Below are 18,976 nucleotides of genomic sequence, written 5' to 3'. Positions count from 1 at the left end.
GCAACCTTGAACTTTCAGTAACCCTAAACATTCATAGGGCATAGGGTGTTCCATTGAATATAAAATGTAGGGGTGATGCTAAGGCAGCAAGCAAATTGGGCACATGGAAGTCATTTAAGACCACTTCTTCTACTAATATTTTTTCCTACAACTGCGGCTATAAGCAATCTACTACTCTCCACCCCACCCACAGTGATTGAGGGGTGAGGTCTGCAGAGGTTGACTCTCAATCTCCTCTTCCTGGCCTGCTATATAAAAGGGGGGAAAAAATCTCAGCCAGGGGCCAGGGTGGTTGTCTGCCTCCCACAATCCCATGTATTCCAACCCGGTTTTGATGATGTGGAACTTGAGTAGAGAAGGAATAAGATAGCCTGAGGCAACACTAGGGAGAAGCCAAAATATTTCTTGGATACAGCCTTTTCTGAGTGCTGGTATTCTTCAAATACTAGCTACCCCTGACCCACTAAAAATCTCTTCTAAAAAAACCTAGTTACTTACATTTAACATAAATGTGAACCAATGTGCAACATAGTAGAAAGTGCAGTGGTTTTGAAGATAAATAGTCTTGGGTTCATATCGCCTCTTACCATTTCCTACATGGGCAAGTTTATAAGCTCTCTGAGCCTCAATTTTCTCTCTTGTAAAATGGGGATGATAATATTTGTCTCATGCATTTATTGTGAAAATTAAATAAGATAAAGTAATATAGCTGCCTTAAATCCTCTCTGGAATGAGGCAGAACATAAATAAATACACACACACACACACTCACAAATAAATGAAATGTGTATCCAGTGCCTGGGACAACAATCCCTGGGATATCTGCATTTGTGCACTTGTCTCTTCAGCTCCATGTGGGAGATTGGAAGGAATCTCAAAAAGTCTTGCTATTCTGGGGTGGAAGGCTCTCCCCAAATCCCTGAAATGCCATCACACACAGTCATTCCTATTTCACCTTCTTGTGAGATCATTCCATGTCAGGTCATCTGCCATAGTGGGTGTAGGAGAGAAAAGAAACACCAACGTAACAGTAACACTATTAGCTAATGCTTACTGTCAGCTAAGTACTTCATGTCTTAACCCTCACGGTCTTCACCACACCCCTGTAAGGCTCTGTTTTTATCCCCACTTCTTAATGATGGAACTTGAGCACAGAGAGTTTAGGCAGGTTGCTGGCCAGGGGTCACAGCCAGTAAGAGGCAGAATTGAGATTATAAAACACGAAGTCTACCTCCAAAATTTGCACTCTTAATCAATACATTTCTCCCAAAGGAAGGAAAAAAGGGAAGGGAGAGAATAAAGGAAAAAAGAAGGAAGGAAACAAGAGGGAAGGAGGAAGTAAAATTAGAAGAAGCTAAAGAGAGGCCAGGGAAAGGAGCCCAAAACCATTCTATTTTTTCTCTTTGCTCAAAAGCATGACAGAAGAATTAGGGGAAACACAGTTTGGGGAACATTTTCTTAGCCCCCACTTCCAGAAATCTGGGCCACCTTCCAGATCCCATCACCCATATAGCATCTCTGATAAAAACCAAAACTGCTTTCCAGCCGCCAATGCTAAGCTCCCAACCAAGTCCACTGTGGCCCCAGGGAGCCCATCCCTGTCTCAGCACCCTCTGCTCCCACAGCTCCCATCCAGCAGAGCCAGAGGGCACCCTCAGCCTCAGGGTAGCTCCCTTCCATTGTGGGCTGGTGGGAACCACATCCTGAATCAACCTACAACTTCGTTTCCATCCAAATCTGATCAAGGGCACAGACATCTAACTTCTGGGAGATTTTGAAGGGCAAGGAATAACAAAGCCAAGGCTACTTGGATAAAATACCCCACACCACATACCAAGTGTTATTATTATTACAGAAAATTAACTAGCAACAAAGGACTCTACGGTAAAATTTACATTGATCTGACATTTTTTTCCCTGCTATCTCCCATAAAAATGCTTTAAATGCAGGCTGATTTAATGGAAACAATAAAAAATAGTGCTGAATGGTTTATATTTGCTGCAGAATTACTACAAGGTCTATATTTTTTAAAAAAACTTGAAAGTTATGTGTATTTTTTTCCTTTAGGATAAGATTAGGGAGAGAAGTGCAGTTGGCTTTTTTTTTTTCCTTATTGACCTAGACAAGCTCCCACAGGCTCAGTCAGCTCCTTATTTCTAACGGATCTTCACAGCTTCACACCTGAGTCCGGACAGTTGTCAAGAGAGAGTCTTAGCAAAGGGACATGTGGGGGAATGTCAGCTGTGTGGACTGAGCCTTGACAGTGTTATGCTCGGTAATAATAATAATGACTGAGCGCCGTGTGGAAAGGACATGGCTGATTGTCCAATTTATAGTGTTTCCATCATCCTTGATTCAGCCCCTGAGTTTGGCTATCTCGGCGACAGAGTTAGTCGCCACCTGACTTGACCCTATGACCACTACAGAACATGAGGATGACCACATCATTTAGCTTCAGGTCCCCAGCCATGTTCACCAGGGCCAGAAGTTGAAACAAAGACTCAGAAAGATGTGGTTTCTGACCTCAAAAAGCTTAAAAGGGGAATTTAAGATGGTGTTCATTAAGACTATGGAGTCACACAAACCTGGATTTAAAACTCAGCTAGGAAGCAGAATATGCAATGGGCTTCCAGTGAATGCTAACTGTGGTTGTTGACCATATTATTAGTGCTGTTGTTGTTATTATTGGCATTGCTGCTGCTGTTAATACTCATATTGTTGGTTATAAGTGGGCCCCTGTTGTAGAGAACATTCATGCCTCAGGTGGGACCTCTCCTAGTTGAGCACTGAGGTCCCCTCCATGTCTCAGTTACTATAATTCTTTGATTCCTTCTTTGGGTTCTAGGTTCATGGAGAAAAGCTAATTTGGTAGCTATTTCTGTGGGCCTGCCCCTTTAAAGATAGGGCTTGTGGGCAAATGGAGAGTGAAGAGGTATATGATGACCCAACCCTGAACTTCTCTTAACTCCCCAAAGTCCCTAGTCCTTAGGTTCCTCCTAACAGAGAAGGCATCATTATCACTTGAATGAATGACAGCTAACGATAATGAATTGACATGAACTTTCAGATTAACTTAGCTCCACTACAATATAAATTTTGACCGAGAATGTCAGATTCTTGTCTTGTTTTACAGAAATCTGTTCATGCATTTGTCCCCTCATCCAACAAATACTTGTTGAGTGTCTGCAATGTATCAGGCACTGGAGACACACTGATGAATGATCCATCACCCTAGCTTTGAGGAAGTGGAGGTTGTGGGGAGGGTGGTAAGACATAGGGGACCTCCTTCCTGTCTCCCACCAGACGGAACCACCTGTTCTCCAAGTACACAGTCTGCATGCCCTCTGCTGATGTGCTCATGCCAGCCTCTCTTTCTGCATTGCCCTTTCCCCAGTTTCTGCCCCTTCTCCACGACCCATCCTCAGGTTACACCTCTGCTGATTGCTGGATCTGGGACATCACTTTGCCCTCTGTGTTTCAATAGCACCTAGTGCCTGTGCCACTCACTCAGCTCCTCTATGACTGCCATTCACTCTCAAATTCAGTATACTTTTTCTCACTAGTATGTAAGCTTCTAGAGTACAGAGCTAAGTTCTAAATCCTTAGGATCCCCAGTGCATTTAGTATGTTATCTAGTGTGCAACAGTGCACCAATAAATACCTGAGAAGTGGAATTCAATTCAACAAGTTCTAATCAAAATCTTTTCACATCTTTTCACATGCTACGGGAAGATGCAAAGGTAAACAAGAGGATTTCCCTCCAAAGTGAGATGGGGGCCTTTAGAGGGTTCTAAGAAGAATGTTGACCTGCTATTATAGTCCAATCCTAATATATTTTGTTGTAGGGGGTGTTTCAACCTAATTTCTTTTAACTGAAAATTTTTTCTGGTTTAAGCAAAAGGTGGCTGCTATTCATACGTTGTTAATGCCTTTCTCACTTTCTTTTACCTGCATTCCTCTCCCACTTGAATCTCGTAAGTGAGTTGAGATGCAGAGAGTTTCATGGGCCAGTGCCATTCCATGAAAAAAGCTCTGGTCTTCTGGAAGAATAGCTCCCACTTATTGAGCCCCCAAGAAGCATATCCCTTTGTGTACATCCTCAGACAAATCCTCATAGCAGTCCAGCAAGCTAGACGTTACGACCTCCACCTTAAAAATAAGGAAACAGGAGATGAGAGAAGTTAAATCATTTGACTTAGTCGACGCTGGGGCTGAGAATTGAATCTAGTCCTCCTGATACTGCAGCAGGTAAAACCAACTCAGAAGGGCATCCCATTGACTAGCATGTAGATTTGAGGGCTCACTTTTGTGAGCCAGCCCTACATCAACATCATGCCTATTGGAATATCGCACAGCAGTGGAGTACTACACATTCCTCTGTCTTGTCAACTGCCATTCATGGCCCTCAAGTGCTGTCAAAAAGTGCCCCTTCATTCTGGACTGAAAATAACTTGGTGCCTTCATTCTTTTGAGACACGGCTGCCAACCCTTCAGTCTCATCAGCAGCCTGCCTCACATCAGAAGTGCCAGGCAGTTTCCTATAAACATGTGGAGACTAACCTGGGATGGAGCAGTGGGAACCTTAGAGATTCTTTTTGGTTCCATGTCAGACTTTCTGATGATTTTTTAGTTTCCTGTGTGCATTTTCTGACAAGGTATTTCACTATCTGGCTGGCCTGTCTATCCTCAGAACTCAGACTGGTGATTCCCTGTGGCAATGCTAAGTAGACATACCCTTCTTTATCTCTGTGATTCTAGTGGTATGAAATGTGACCGAATGTACCAGCTGATTCATAGGTCACATTGTCTCCTGTTCTTGCAGTCTAGGAGCAATCATATATTTGATTTTAATCTTAGGTCTGCAGGTAGCCAAATGTGTGACCTCGAATAAGTCTCTCCAGTTCTCTAAGGGGGTGGAACTGAGTCTCTTTGGAGAAATACGTCTGTAATTCTTTGACTAATCATTCTTATTCCACCTTCTGTAGACTGTTATCAGTCCATTGCAGTTTCAGGGGTTACGGTAAAGTATTTTGTTGCTAGGACGCAGGTGATCTGCTAGAGAAATACAGGCATCAGATCAGTCTGAGACCTTGAAGAACGTTTAATTCAGTGGCCGCATTTTGCTAGTGAAGCAACTGAAGCCCAAGGAGGTACAGGGACTAACCCTACCCCATGCAAATCTAGGACCAGAATCTGGGACTCAGCTCCCAACTTAGTGGCCTTTGTACATACTACTTCCAGCCTCCAGGTATTATTCACAAACCAATTTATTCATTAATCATTCATTCACAAATCTAATTTATTAATTATGATGTAGCCTCTCAGCAAAAATATGTAGTCAATTTTTTTCTTAGCAAATTCACGCAAAGTTGGAGACACTTTCTCTGGTTGAGAATACAATTAATCAAAAAACATCGAAAAAATTCAGGCATTCAGAGTAAAGTGACTTATTCAAAGTCATCAGGCAAATAAATGGTGGGCAGAGCCAGAACTGGAAGTGGAGAGCTCCAGAGAGACAACTGGAAGATAATGGATGGTGACAGGCTGTCCATACCGTGTTTCTGGCTTCCCGAAGCCCAGAAGGACTCCCGACACTGTCCTATTGATTGATTGAAGCACCAGTGCTAAGAGGGCCACAAATCCCAGCACGTGGTAACAAACAGCTGCATGTTTGTTTCTAGGAGACTCTGGGTTAGAACAAAACCTTTCCCCTTGCAAGCCCAAGTAGAGTTGCCAGCAGCCAAAGAGGAAAACAGGACCCTAATGAGGGAGTTTCATGACTACTGGAATGTAAGCAGAGAAAATGGAGGCAGACAGGAAAGAGAGCTTGGATTTGTTTTTCACAGGGTTTTTGCCATCTCTTAAACAAATCTGACCCTAGGTATAAGCCCTTTTTCAGTCCCAACTTCCCTGGTTACAAAATCACGTTTGGCAACTGCTCTGAAAGTTATTAAAGTTGAGGCAGTAAACTATGGGAGGCCAGAGAATTTCAGACGAAAGTTATTGCATCAGTAACTCAGAAACTAATTCCTAAAACTCTTGACACATTTATCCAGAGGGCTAGTGCCAATATAGAAATGGAAATCATTGTCAAGGGCCACTGTGTACCTGGAATTAAAATCCATCATTCCTCAGAGCAGAGAGCTACGATTTTGGAAGAATATGAATAGTCATGCTTTTCACCACCATCTTTCCTCAAAAATAGGGTCCTTTATTTTTCAGAAGAAGAAGAAAAATTCTGCTCTCTTTGTTTTTTTTTTTTTTTTTCATAAAAACCCCTCATTTACATTTTGTTTTCAAATATGTTTTTTCTTTGATAGTCCCACATTTAAACAGAAAGTCCTCTTTTTCCTTACTCAATTGCATTGGTTTTATTTTGTATAGAAATCCTGCTGGGTACAGTAACAGAACAAACTTTACAACAGCAATAATCCCTTCTACAGCATTTATTGGGAAATTTCATACACTTTTATTAAATGGCTGAGGCATTGGCCCCAGTGATCTGAATTAACTACAGAAGAGCATGGAGAAGAAACAAAACTGCCTTCTTCATTCAGCAGACTCCCAACAAGGAGCTGAGCTCCATGGGCTGCACGCCCAGCAACATGGCAGGGCCAGAGACACAAAACTGCCATCCAGGAACACCCCACTGAAGACCACTGATTGCCTTAGGCAGTGCCTTCATCACAAAAAGTTAGCAGATGGAAAAGATTTGATGGGATCCAGTGTTAGCAAGCAAATAGAAAAATAGGCCCTCTGATTCACTGTTGAAGAATCGGCAATATCCTCAGAGTTTTAGATGTACATACACTTTCACCCAGGTTCTAAGAATTTGTCTAAGGCAATATTTACATAAGTACACAGGGCTAGTTTCAGCATGATCATAGAGAGGAAAAACCAAGAGCAATCACAAGTCATTAAAAATGCAATCATTGACCTGATCATGTAATTTATATTTATTGTCACATGACATACCATTGAGTGGCAAAAGTGTAGTCACAGAGAACATTGTATGCATGACCTTATTTGCATAAAACTGTAGCTAAAAAGCTGGTCATGGAGGTTTTCACCATGGTTGTCTCTGGATGAGCTTCTGGGTGATTTTTGCTTTCCTTTACCAACTTTTCTGAATGGTTGAATTTTTCATATTTTTTATAATGAACAACATCACTTTATACTTGGGGTCGGACAATGCTTTAAAAAATTTTTTCAACAGAAAGCTACTCTTTCCCTAAGTTCCTTAGCACTAGTGTCATACCTAAGCCCAATCTAGTGGTAAGACCCTGTGAAACATTGTTATGAGTTCATGGGTGTAGCCATATGTCAAAACTCATCAATTTATACACTTTAATTCATCAAATTGTACACTTTTAGTACATGTGATTTACTGTATGTCAGTTATACCTCAATAAAATTGTTTTTTAAAGGAAAGAAAATATGAAATAGTCTAGGTATTTTCCATTCTCCACACAAAATTGTTAAAATCACTATATATATATATTTACCCGAATCAATGTTGGAAAGTAAATTTGATGTTCCAATCAGTGACAGGAGGCTATTCCAAGAGGTTAATAGCCTGAGTGAGGTGTAAAAATGTTCATTTAGCTTATTCTCTGTTCTCCAGTGGTGTCAGTGTCCTTGATTATAGATACATGCAGAACTCACCATTTGACCTGCTTCCTTCTTCTTCCCTTTGCACCTTTTTGCAGAGTCCACATCAATCTTAGGTAACTTTTACCCCAAAATACATGCTTCAGTGCACTTTAATTTTCCTGCAGTAAATAAATGGCACTTGCTAGCTTCCCTTAAGTAACTCTATAGCAAACCTGAGGGTTCTGAGACTTGGGTATCAGATAAAATTCTAAAACGAAGCATTCATTCCAGAGATAATTATGAATACACTGATAAATGTTTTGAAGATGATTTCTTCACTCTTCTGGCAGCTTTGCTCAGGTATATATATATATTCGTTTCCTGTAAGACTAGCTACTGAAATTGTCTAAAGGTCTGCAGTTGCCTAAAAAGTATGACAAAAGAAACACCAATAGCTATAGGAGGGTTAAGAATTGGGTCTCTGAGTTACCTGGACAAGAAGGAAACAAATGTGTGTGTTGCTGTCAGAGTCACCATCTTCAGAACCACTTACGGTTCCACTTCTTGGTACCCGTGAAGAATGTGGGCCCTAAAGTCAGTGCAGGGGCAGGACGACCTCTCTGCAGGTTAGGCCTGCTTCTTACCACTATTTCTGTATGCTTTTCCCCTCTGCTTTCCAATGCAACCAGTTGGACTGTGCTGCAAGGAAGAATTGGGCGCCCAGAAAACCCATTCCGAGTGGCCCTGGAATACATCTCGAGTGGAAACCGAAGCTTGTCTGCAGTGGACTTCTTTGCCCTGAAGAACTGCAGTGAAGGTATCTGAATCTTGACTTTCCGCTCCACTCCTTGGTATCTTGTTGTCTTAAGTGGGTCAATAACTTGCCACCGTGATTAGCTGATAACGTACACACTTATATAGAAGTCTACAGTGCTCTGGGGCTGATCCTGAATATTACCAAGTGTTCCATAGCCCAGAAGATCAATGTTCAAAGATTGAGTATAACATTGTATCTGCTTAACCTAAAACTTTATCAAACAGAATACAGCCTTTGTTAGATAACACATTAGCTTAACTTCCCTGGCTGCCACACGCTTTCAGCTATGTTTTTGTTTTGTTTTGTGGAAATTTTCAAATGTATACAGGTGAACAGAATAGTGCAATGAACCCCATATATCCTCAACCCAGTTTCAACAATTATCAACATTCTGCCGTTTTTGTTTCACCTATATCTCTACCTACTCCTCTCTCCACCAACTTGATAGTGATTATTATTTTACTTCTTTTTCCTGAGGTGAAACTTACAACTAAGTATTTTTAATGATTTGATTTAAGCTATTATTAAGGGACAATATGGGAAATGGTTATATGTGAAATTTTTTGCTTATTTGGTAAAAATCACTAGGGCATGGTCGACTTCCTTTTGTATAAGCCCAACATTGTGAATTTATTTCAAGATTTATTACCAAGAGAAAGCATCTCTCTCCTGAAGAGTAATTTGATGGGTTTTTTTGTTTTGTTTTGTTTTTGCCTTTGTTGCCAGGAAACTCTGAACTAAATGCAATACTTAATCACAATAATTATACCTGTGTAGTTTCGGGATAAGCTTATTTTCCCCTCCCTCTACAGAGTCTTTGATCTTCTATTCCTATTTTCAAGATCATATATAATATGTGTCTTTCACTAGGCATTGCTTGAAGTCTGATTAGTGAGCAGGATGAGATAGATCATTATTACATATATCTTCCCTTGATTCTTCAGAAAATCGAGGGTCATAATTATAAACATCCTTTATTGTTTCCCACATATGGAGTGTATGGGAGATGGGCTTGAATTATGCAAAGCTTCAGGAAAAAAGTTGCTTTCATGACCTCTATTCTGCTGTGCCCACCTCTTAGCTCCCACCTGTGCTGTGGAACCTGTGGTCTGGGAGGCCCAAGAAAAGAGTATGGACAGGAGGGAAGCCTGTGGTGTTCCCAGACTTAACTTCTCAATGTAGACTGTTTATGAACAACCATAAAGGCCCATAACACACAGCCATCTGTTGCATGCCGAGGTTTGGTTTTGCTTCTGGAGCTGGTGTACAAAAGGGACTCGCTAAGGTAGGGAGCCCACTGACCACCCAGCTCCTTACATTGCTGCAGCTCCTCATTCATTGCTGGTCTCGCAAGAACTTTCACAAAGTGGTTTTCTTTCCTTTAATCAAAACTGGTTTATGTGTGGGAAAAAGAAAAATCACCATAACATGATAGATTGAACTTTAGTTCAAGTTGAAAAGGTGGTTAGCCTGTGCTGTGAGGCACTGTACAAGAAACATGTGGTTTGGGAGAAAGCCAGGAGCTTGTACAAATGTTTCTGCACTCACGAACTTGGGAATTTGTGAGCGTCTCTGGACATCATCAATTCTCACAAATGTCAAGGGTCTGTGTACCGTCCAAAAAGAGGCCATGTGTTGAAATGGAGCCAGTTAACAGAAATGTGTCAGGGAGAAGATATCAGTTCCCAGAACTGACCTAATCTCATTTGAGCAATGTCAGGAGAAGGGACTAAGAGACTGCAAAACTCCAGGTATCAAGCCCAGCCACAAATACTCCTGCAAAGTTTCTTTGCACGTTTGAAGGATCTCACCCAGTGCATATTTTTCCTCCCTGACTCCTACAACTTCCTTTCACCTACAAAATTCTTCCTCTGTAGTTTGTTACATTTGCAATGATCTGTTGCACAGTTTAAAAGACCTGTTTCTTTCCTGCTTCTCTATCCTTATGAAACCAAGAGAGTTGACCTCTCTAAATTTCTCTAATGATCCAGAAAGTGTTTCTTCTGGCAGGACACTCTCTTAAGGAGGGAGAAAAGAATTCCACCTCTGATTCCCTAGGGAAAGTGGATTGTCCAAGAGACTTGGGAAGGTTCTCCTGTCCTAGCTCCTTCAGAGGCTCCAAGTCCAAGAACAGAGGGTCTCCATGAGGAAGCAGGTGTCCTCTGCACTCCTTCTCTGACTTGGAACCCTGTGGCCACCAAGGGATGTGAAGGGACCACTATGGATGTGTAAGTCAGAGAGCACAGAAGTATAAAGTGGTCCCAGTGTTTCTTGAGACCTTCTAACTCTTCTTCCCATAATGGAACAAAATCAGGTGCACGTCAGTTGGTGTGGACAAATGGCAAACATAAGAAGCATCCTAAAACTACCCTCATATATTTAAAGGGAAGGAGTTGTTTTGGCGACATACCCATATCTATTTGATGTAGACAGACATCTGCGTTTTCTGAGGTCACTGCTTTAGTTAGGTCATGAAGGGGAGGAGCTAGGAGGAGAGAAGTAGTATCTTTGAGGGAGGTGAGGACTGGTGACATGTTACCAGGACTGTACATAGGTTTGCAGGATGTCTGGTCTACTTTCTATAGAACTCCACAGTCCTTCCTTGTCCCGCATGAAAAGAGGTGCCATTTTAATTCAACTGGAGAAGCCTTACAGGGGACGTTGTGACAGTTCTTGCATAGGAGAAGATATCTATTTGTGGGTGCCATCAGGGCAGAGGTCACACCTCTTTCCTTTCTGAATTCCGACACCTATCACAGCGTGTAACAGTTGATAGGTGCTCAGTTAATAATCAGTCACGGCTAACATCTGTGGAGCACTTGCCGCGTGCTGATCCCTTTCCTGTGTTAGTTATCTCCTGCGAGGTTTACAATAATACTGTAAAGTAGGTGCTGTTGTCCTCATTTTACACATGGGGAAACTGAATCTCACAGAAGTTTCTAAAGTTGCCATAGCCATTCAGCTAGGGAAAGGTAGAGTCAAACTCAACCCCAAATCAGTCTGATCACCAAGCCAGTATTTCTGTCCATTACCTTCTGCTGCCTTAGTGGAAGGTGTAAAGGCTGGGGTTTTACTTATTACTGGAAACCTTAGAATTATCTTTGCCTCCTCCTCTTATCCCTGCATCCTGAGGGCCAAGCCCTGGGCTCTAGGCTATTGGCTGTCTTGCTGTCTGTCTGCTGCTATCTAGATGCTACTGTTACTGCTTCTCAAATTTATCCTTCTGACTTCATTTCATTTTCTCTGCCATGTGCTTTATCCAGGCCTTCATATATGCATACTGGGACTTCAGCAACGGCCAACTGGTCTCCCTGATACCATTATTTTTCACACATTACCAGATGAATCTCCCCCAAATTCCCTTTCCTTGTGGCACTTCCATGAGCCTTTAGTAACTTCTTATTGTCTATCATATCAGAAATATGTGAACTAGAGTGGACCACCTCACTCATTTCCTGGGGCCAGGAAAATGATGGACTGGGGATCACCCATCTTGTTGATGGTAGAGCTGGGATTAACATCAGGACCATCTTGACTCTGACCTTGATATTTTCACCACTGCTCCATCCTGCCTGGAAAGCCCCAGTGTCTCTGCCTCATTTCCAAGGTCCTTTACAATCTGGCCTCTCCACACCTATCCAATGTCATGCCCTCCGTTCTCCCACACCTCCTGTTCTCGTGTTAGGCTGCGTTTCTATAAACTATGCCAGAAATAGCCTACTTGGTCCCAGGCCTTCCATTTTGAACACTGACTCATCATTAAAAATCCAACTTGCGGCCCAAACCCTCCAGAATATCATTCGCAGCTAAAGAATTCTCGGAGGACTTTACTCTTTGCATCTAAGTTTAGTAGCTGTTTTATACTTATTTCTCAATTAGTCATTTTGGCACCCTAACTTGAGTTTCAGAACCTTGTCTTACATTTCTTCTATTTCTCCAGGGGACAGTTAACACCGTGCTAAACACATAAGAAACACGATGTAAATACTTGCTGACCGACTGGTTCATCAATCAATTGATATATGCTGCTCCTGCTTTTATAACTTTGGGCCATTCCCCTACTACTCCCAAAAGAATGTAGCAGTGAGCAGAAATTACTTGGAAGAGGCTTCCCCCTCATCTTAAAAGAGCAGTATGTATACTCAGCACTGGTGGGAGGGCTGTCAGCCCCTAGAGACACGCATGTCCAGGCTCCCGGGGAACCCTTAACCCTTGCACAAAGACCTTTCTTCAGCAGAAAACCCAGAGCAATAAGATTGTGCAGGACACTCATCAGGGTCCTCATTTTCAGAGGAGCTGACGGGAAAACACATATCAAAGTAGGTAGCACTAGCATCTTGGAAAGGATTTGAAAAGGATCATTGTGCCTCTGAGCAGCTCATAAAGATGCATATTGCAGACATCCACCTAGCACCTTCTATGTGCCAGGTCCTTTTCTAAGCACACTGCATTCATTAACTCATTTAATCCTTACAGCAATGCTGTGAGATATGCATTATTATTATCATCATTCCCATTTATGGATGGGGAAATTGAGGCACAGAGACCTAAGAAATTTACCCAAAGTCTCACAGCTGATATTGGAATGGAGGCCCACTGGCTCCAGCATCCATGCTCTTAGCTACCACATATTGATGCTACCTATGTAAGGTCACTGCTGGAAAGGACCCCAGAAAGCATCTAATCTGGCTCCTTCATATGGAAATTGAATGCGCTGAATGCACAAATACCCAAAGATTTACCTTGAACTTTGACACACTAAATTACTGATTAGCCCAGTGTGCTTTCTACCTCCGTCTCATGGTTGTCAAGTTCTCAGTTTTTCCAGGAAACCAATTAGGAATTTCCCTCTCCCTGCCCAGATTTGTCAAAGGCAGTGTAAGTGGACCACCACCCCTGATCAACAGCAGGCCCTCATCGGTGAACATCAGGGAGCTTCAAATGGCTCCTGGGTAAGCCTGAATGCATTTTATTGCAGGTCACCAAGGTTCCCCTTCTCTTTCACGAGGATCCTGCTGGGGCGCTGCTTTTTTTTTTGTTCTCAAACCACAGCCCTTGACACACCCTCCAAATCAGTTTTTATGAAATACTGTTTGAGAACCACTGGACAGTCTGATTTTTAACTCTCCTATTAACTCCAGCTTTTTGATCCCATTATTCTGTACTAGTTTAAAATGTGATAGCCAAAAATTGTTACATTAACCATACCTTCTTTAAATGATTGACTAAGCACAAGGCTGTTGTACTTGGAATATGGGACATTTTTACAAGTTAGGTTCTTATCACTGTGCCTGGCTTTGAGATGCTAAGTATGGAACTAGTATGAATGCTTCCAGTAAAAAATGTGTGGCATCTCCCAACCTTGTCTCCTCTCTCTCTTCTTACTTTACCAAAAACAATTATGGGCAGTGGAGGATGTCTTCCTTAGACCAAGAGGGGACAGGAGTAAATGAGAGACACTAAATGGACAGATTTTAATCTTCGGATAGCCATGTGGAACCAATTAGCCTCTAGAGTAGGCTCCAGAATCCAGCTGGGTAAAATGAGGGATAACCTCATGGGTTCCTGGCAGCCTGGCCCAAACTGGGCATTTTCTGTTCCAAAAGCAAGCAGCGCCACAGCAGGATCCTCAGTCTGTGCTTGTAAAACCAAGATTGCTATGGCACTCTGTCTTGGGGCTGCCAGCAGAAAGCTCTGTGTGTAGCAGACTCGTCCATCCAGCCATCCATGCATTCACTCATTCATTTGACAGACATTTACCGAGTGATGCTAAACTGAATACGTAGTGACACTGATATAAATTTGTTTCTCTTCTGGAACTGGGTTTTGGTGTGGTGGCTTTAAGATCTCCATTCTACTTGGCACAAACACTGCTCTCCAAAGGGCACTCCTGACTTACATTTAATTTGCACTGGAGGTATTGAATAGGTGTTTTATTTGTAGGATGTCTTCTGCCAAACTAGTTGCAATAGGCCTTTCTCAGAAAGACCACACAATGAGCAATGAACCAGCAATCAAGGGATTTAAGTCCCCTTTCCACCTCTTATTTCCATAGACTAGCCAACTTTGTAGATCAGAGGGACATTAAAAGTCTCCTCCAGAACTGGCACACTGATTGTTTTTTAATTTAAAATAGGAATAACAGTGTATCAGTGGCTGTCCTGAAATTGACCTTGTGAGGATAAACAGAGAAGAGGGCTGTGGAGATATGTTGTAATGATGCCCTGAGCTACCTGCTTCTCTGGCCTCACCTGGCCTGAAACCTTTAAAAATGAAGCTGCTCCCTCTCTGCCTCTTGGTTTCTCATGGAGAAACTACTATTCACAGAAATACATGGGCTCTTCTGACACCTCCTGCAAAATGTTTCATGTCAATGATAGCCAAATGTCAAGCGGGTGATGAGAGCCACAGCACTGCCAACCTGACACCAGCACCAGGGGGCCCACCACCTGGGTTAGTCACTTCAAGGGACTGAATCAACTCTGTGGTGGTGGGAGCTATAGCTTGGAAGGAAAAGCCAAGGAGAAATTGGAGCCACAGCGTAGTGTCCTCGCTGAGTTCTGATTGTGTCCTCCAGGTAGAGGGTGAACCCCGTTTACCAAACATGCTCCTTAACACCCTATTTCTAAAACATCTCACCCATAATTATCTGTGGACTGTACTGTTTAAAAGATAAGCATTAAAATGAGGATTTCATCTAGCCAAGATACACTCATATTTCCCCAGACTCCTCCCCACCTCAAGCTTTTTCTCCAGCTATGCCCCCTCTCCCTCATTCCTGATAGCTGCCTCTCCCAGTCCTGTACTTCTTTCAAATCTCAGCTCAAATACTATTTTCTCTAAGAAGGCTCAGCTCAGAATTAGGGCTCCATATATTTCTGTTTTAGAATGGCCTACTTCTTTCCAGAGTTATTTATGTGTCTTGCTCAATAGATGCTAGGTTCTATTTTTAAAAAGACCGTGTCTTTTTGAAAAATCTCTGTATCCCAATTAACAACTAACAGTGGTTTTCCCACGGTAAGGACTGAATAAAGGTTTTCTTGTTATGATGCAAACGAGAGATTACAGGCTTTGGAATCAAACAGAATGAGTGTGGAATTCCAGCTCCATCCCTTACCAGAAGAGTGGTTTTTTATCCATGAGTTTGGGTTTTCTCAAATGGGGCTAGTAATATGTCATTATAGGTTTGTTTGGAAATTAAGACTGATGTTGTGTGTAGAGCCCCAGCACAGTGCTTGGCACAGTAAATACCATTGCCTTCTCTCTCCCATGTCCCCTGGTTGAGCCAAGTTACCTTATTCTGGAACCAGGACTGAATAATTCTGCACAACAAGCCCAGGGAATATGTTTGCAAGTTCACACCCACTTTTCACTTATTTTTTGTTTTAATGTATTACCTTTTTAATAACATATTTTATTTAATTGTAAATTTATAGAATTTAATTTTCAATAATAACTGTTTACCAGCTAGCTCACAAAATTCCTGAAAATTTAACAATCAGCTCTTGCCAGTGAGTACAAGTTGGCTGTAGTCCACCACGGCACTCTTTCCTTCCCAGATTGCTTTCTCTAGATCCCAGACATTATATCATCTTATTCATAAACATTTCTGCATACCTCTCTAAAAGATAAAGACTCAAAAAAAAAAAAAAAAGAACCACAATATCATTATCACACATAGCAGTTTTAATAATAATTCCTTAATATATCCTAAGAGTTCTCTCTAACTGGAATCTAAACCGAGTCTACCTTTCACTTTCACTCTGGGCCTTGTCTGAACCACTGGGGCCAAGGAGGAGGTTTCCCCATTTCCAACAGAGACCCTGACAGCCCAGATCTACATTCTGATTTCAAAGGCAGCTGCTTCTCTATGCTTTTATCTCTGATAAAGTCATTTTTTCCTTTGTGACCAGGTGCACAGAATCCATTTTGCCCCATAAAGGAGAGGGACTGTTTAATCCTATGGGGATGGTTGGAGGCCAGCGAAGAGCCTAAAAGTCCTTTGACCTGCCTATCCCACTGTTTCCTCAGGCAGATGAAGCATGGAGTCTAAAACAGCCAAGCTCCCAGCGGGTGGGACAGAAACGCACTTAGTCCGCCCCTCCTTCCCCTGCTGATGTATAGCTGCTGTTGGCAGACTACCGTGCTTTGGAATGGCTTACTCATAATCACTAATAAAGCCAGTTAGAAATGCCCCGAAAGGTGCTTAGGAAAAAAATGATTGCTTAGACGACTGTTTTAAATATTTGACCATAGAAAATCACCCAGAAATGGGGGCAGACACAAAAGGGTTTTAAATATAAATAAATAAGGAACCAGTGTGCTGAGGTCATTGAACTCCCAAAAGAAAATTACTTTCAAATTACAACTACATAAAAGAAATAATTGAAAAGATTAATCACACTAAAATAATTGGTCTATTTTACAAGTAATTTGGAGCAATATTCAGTCATTGACATCAATGTCTAGTAGTAAAATAGTAATGAACTTCATTCTCTGACTAATGTATTTATTTTATTAATGGTACTAAATGTTGTTGTTACTGCTTATAAATATTTCATAACTTTTAATTCATTAAAATGTTCAAGGAATTTCCAAAAGTATTTATTAGTTTTAAATCATCCTTAGTATTCAATATGCAATTGCCACTCCGTCTGGGTAATTTAAAAAATTATTGTTTTGGGTAACGGGAGTCTCTTTGAATGTGGAGGATTAAGCCCCAGTTATTAATGAGACTCTCACTCCAGCTGGTGATGAATGAGGGGCTTGGTGAAGCTGTGTTCCCTCTTCGGGTCTCTAAGGCCTCTCTGTAGCCATTCCTTAAAACCTGTGGCTCCTGGGCAAACAGGGTGCACCCAGATAAATTAATTCTGGAGATGATCAGAGAAATGTCACCTTAGACTTCAGTTTCAATCCACGCCTCACCCATACCTTCTCCATCTTCCTGAAACAGCTGACAAAATTGGTGTATTCCAACCTCGCCTCCTCTGTTTCTTTCCTTCTTTGATAGGGGCCATAACAAGTGAAATGGGGGAAAAATGCAACAGAAAGAAAAGCAAAGGACACCACATCATGAGTAGTGGGAGGAGGATAGACTATGCATAAAGGAAACGTGGATTTGAGTCCTAACTGAGTTGTTTAGGTTCTGCGTGTCCATTAAATCCTGCAGTACTAGATCATTCACCTGTTGAAATGAAGACAGTGGTACCTGCCCCAAGGTCCGTGTGGGGTTTGAATATGTTAGTGTCTGTGCCTACGTGACACCATGCCTGGAACCTAGTGAGGAATCAAACAGGGTTAGTTCTACTCTTCCCTAAGTCCAAAGAGTGTGTCCTGGTGGTGGTGGGGTCCTGTGGTCTTGGCAATGGTTAATTAACCATGATGCATACAATTAGTATGAGTCATCAGGAAAAACCAGACAACGGTGAATTGTACAACTCAGGGGACTGGTGACGTCTAAGGAAGTTCCCTGGAGAAGGGACAGGATGTCTCTGCTCTCAGCACTCTGCCCCACAGATCTGGGATCAGGCTCGCTGCACAGCGTCCAGAGCCTTGTCCACACAGGTAATGGCTAAAAGCATTTGTCTGTGGGCAAATTGGGTGGGGCCAGGATCCAACCAGTGGCTTGAGGTGAAGTGGAGCCACTTGGACGCTTGTACCTCGAGGATATATAGTGATTTTCGGGAGTGTCCAAACCCACAGAATCAGCATGGTACATCTTTCCTGATGAGAGTGAAGGGACATTTTATATTAAAACTACCAGGGCACTATATTATATATTGGGCTCCAATGCAAGCAAGCTGCACACGAATTTAAGATAAAACATAGGCTTAAATACCTTTCCTGCTTGTAGTGATACCCCAGATTCACCCCTCTCTGCCATTGGGAGAACATAAAAGGGCACACTGGTGAAGCACCGTTCCAGGGAGACAGAGGACACTAGTAAGATAAGGAGGTGCAGCCACTCCAGGATCACCCACTGGAAAGCTGGTGCCAAAGGGAAGGTGTCCTCTCAGTGCAAGCTACAGATGGGCGGAATGACAGGCAGAACCCAAGTCACACTGGAGACCAGCAGTGGGACCCTAAGCTACCAAATGAGGCAGAGAAGGGCTCAGTTACTAAAATTTAGGTACCAGGCCAGGGCCAGACTAACCAAATATTGGATTGCAAAGTCCCCTGTGCATTGGCCTCAAGCTTCTTAAATTTCCCAAAGGACAGAATTGATCTGAGTTGGTTTTGTTTTGTTTTGTTTTTGTTTGAAGGAGGGTACAGGGAGGGGTACTAAACCTTTATCTGAAGATCTAGGGGACGTTTTACTTCCTCTCTTCCCAGACCCCTGGACAGAGCCCCTCCCCCAAGGCACTTGAGAACCATATGGCAAAGCCCTCTGGAGTGGAGGACTGTGAGCATGGGCTCAGGAGCCATTGGCTCACTGTTGGGCGTAGACTGGAAGGATAAGACCCTGCACTGCCGGGATGTGATGCTTTTATCTTTTCACTCATGGTTGTTTCGCGGTTTGGATCATTCTCTCTCAAGTGATGCCATGAACATGGTTTTTATGGAACT

At 42.3% G+C, this 18,976-nt stretch overlaps 1 protein-coding gene across 1 annotated transcript in view; it reads left to right on the top strand.

Moving 5' to 3' along the window:
- ALK (ALK receptor tyrosine kinase) overlaps positions 1-18,976 on the top strand; it is a 678,275-nt gene that overhangs the window by 484,551 nt on the left and 174,748 nt on the right. The window contains exon 5 of the mRNA XM_074341849.1: positions 8,283-8,410. Within this exon, the coding sequence (XP_074197950.1) occupies positions 8,283-8,410 (128 nt within the window). The remainder of the gene's footprint in view (positions 1-8,282; positions 8,411-18,976) is intronic.

Source organism: Camelus bactrianus, chromosome 15, assembly GCF_048773025.1.
Source record: "Camelus bactrianus isolate YW-2024 breed Bactrian camel chromosome 15, ASM4877302v1, whole genome shotgun sequence".
In the NCBI taxonomy this organism is placed as follows: domain Eukaryota; kingdom Metazoa; phylum Chordata; class Mammalia; order Artiodactyla; family Camelidae; genus Camelus; species Camelus bactrianus.
This window is presented reverse-complemented; position numbering and strand designations above follow the sequence as displayed.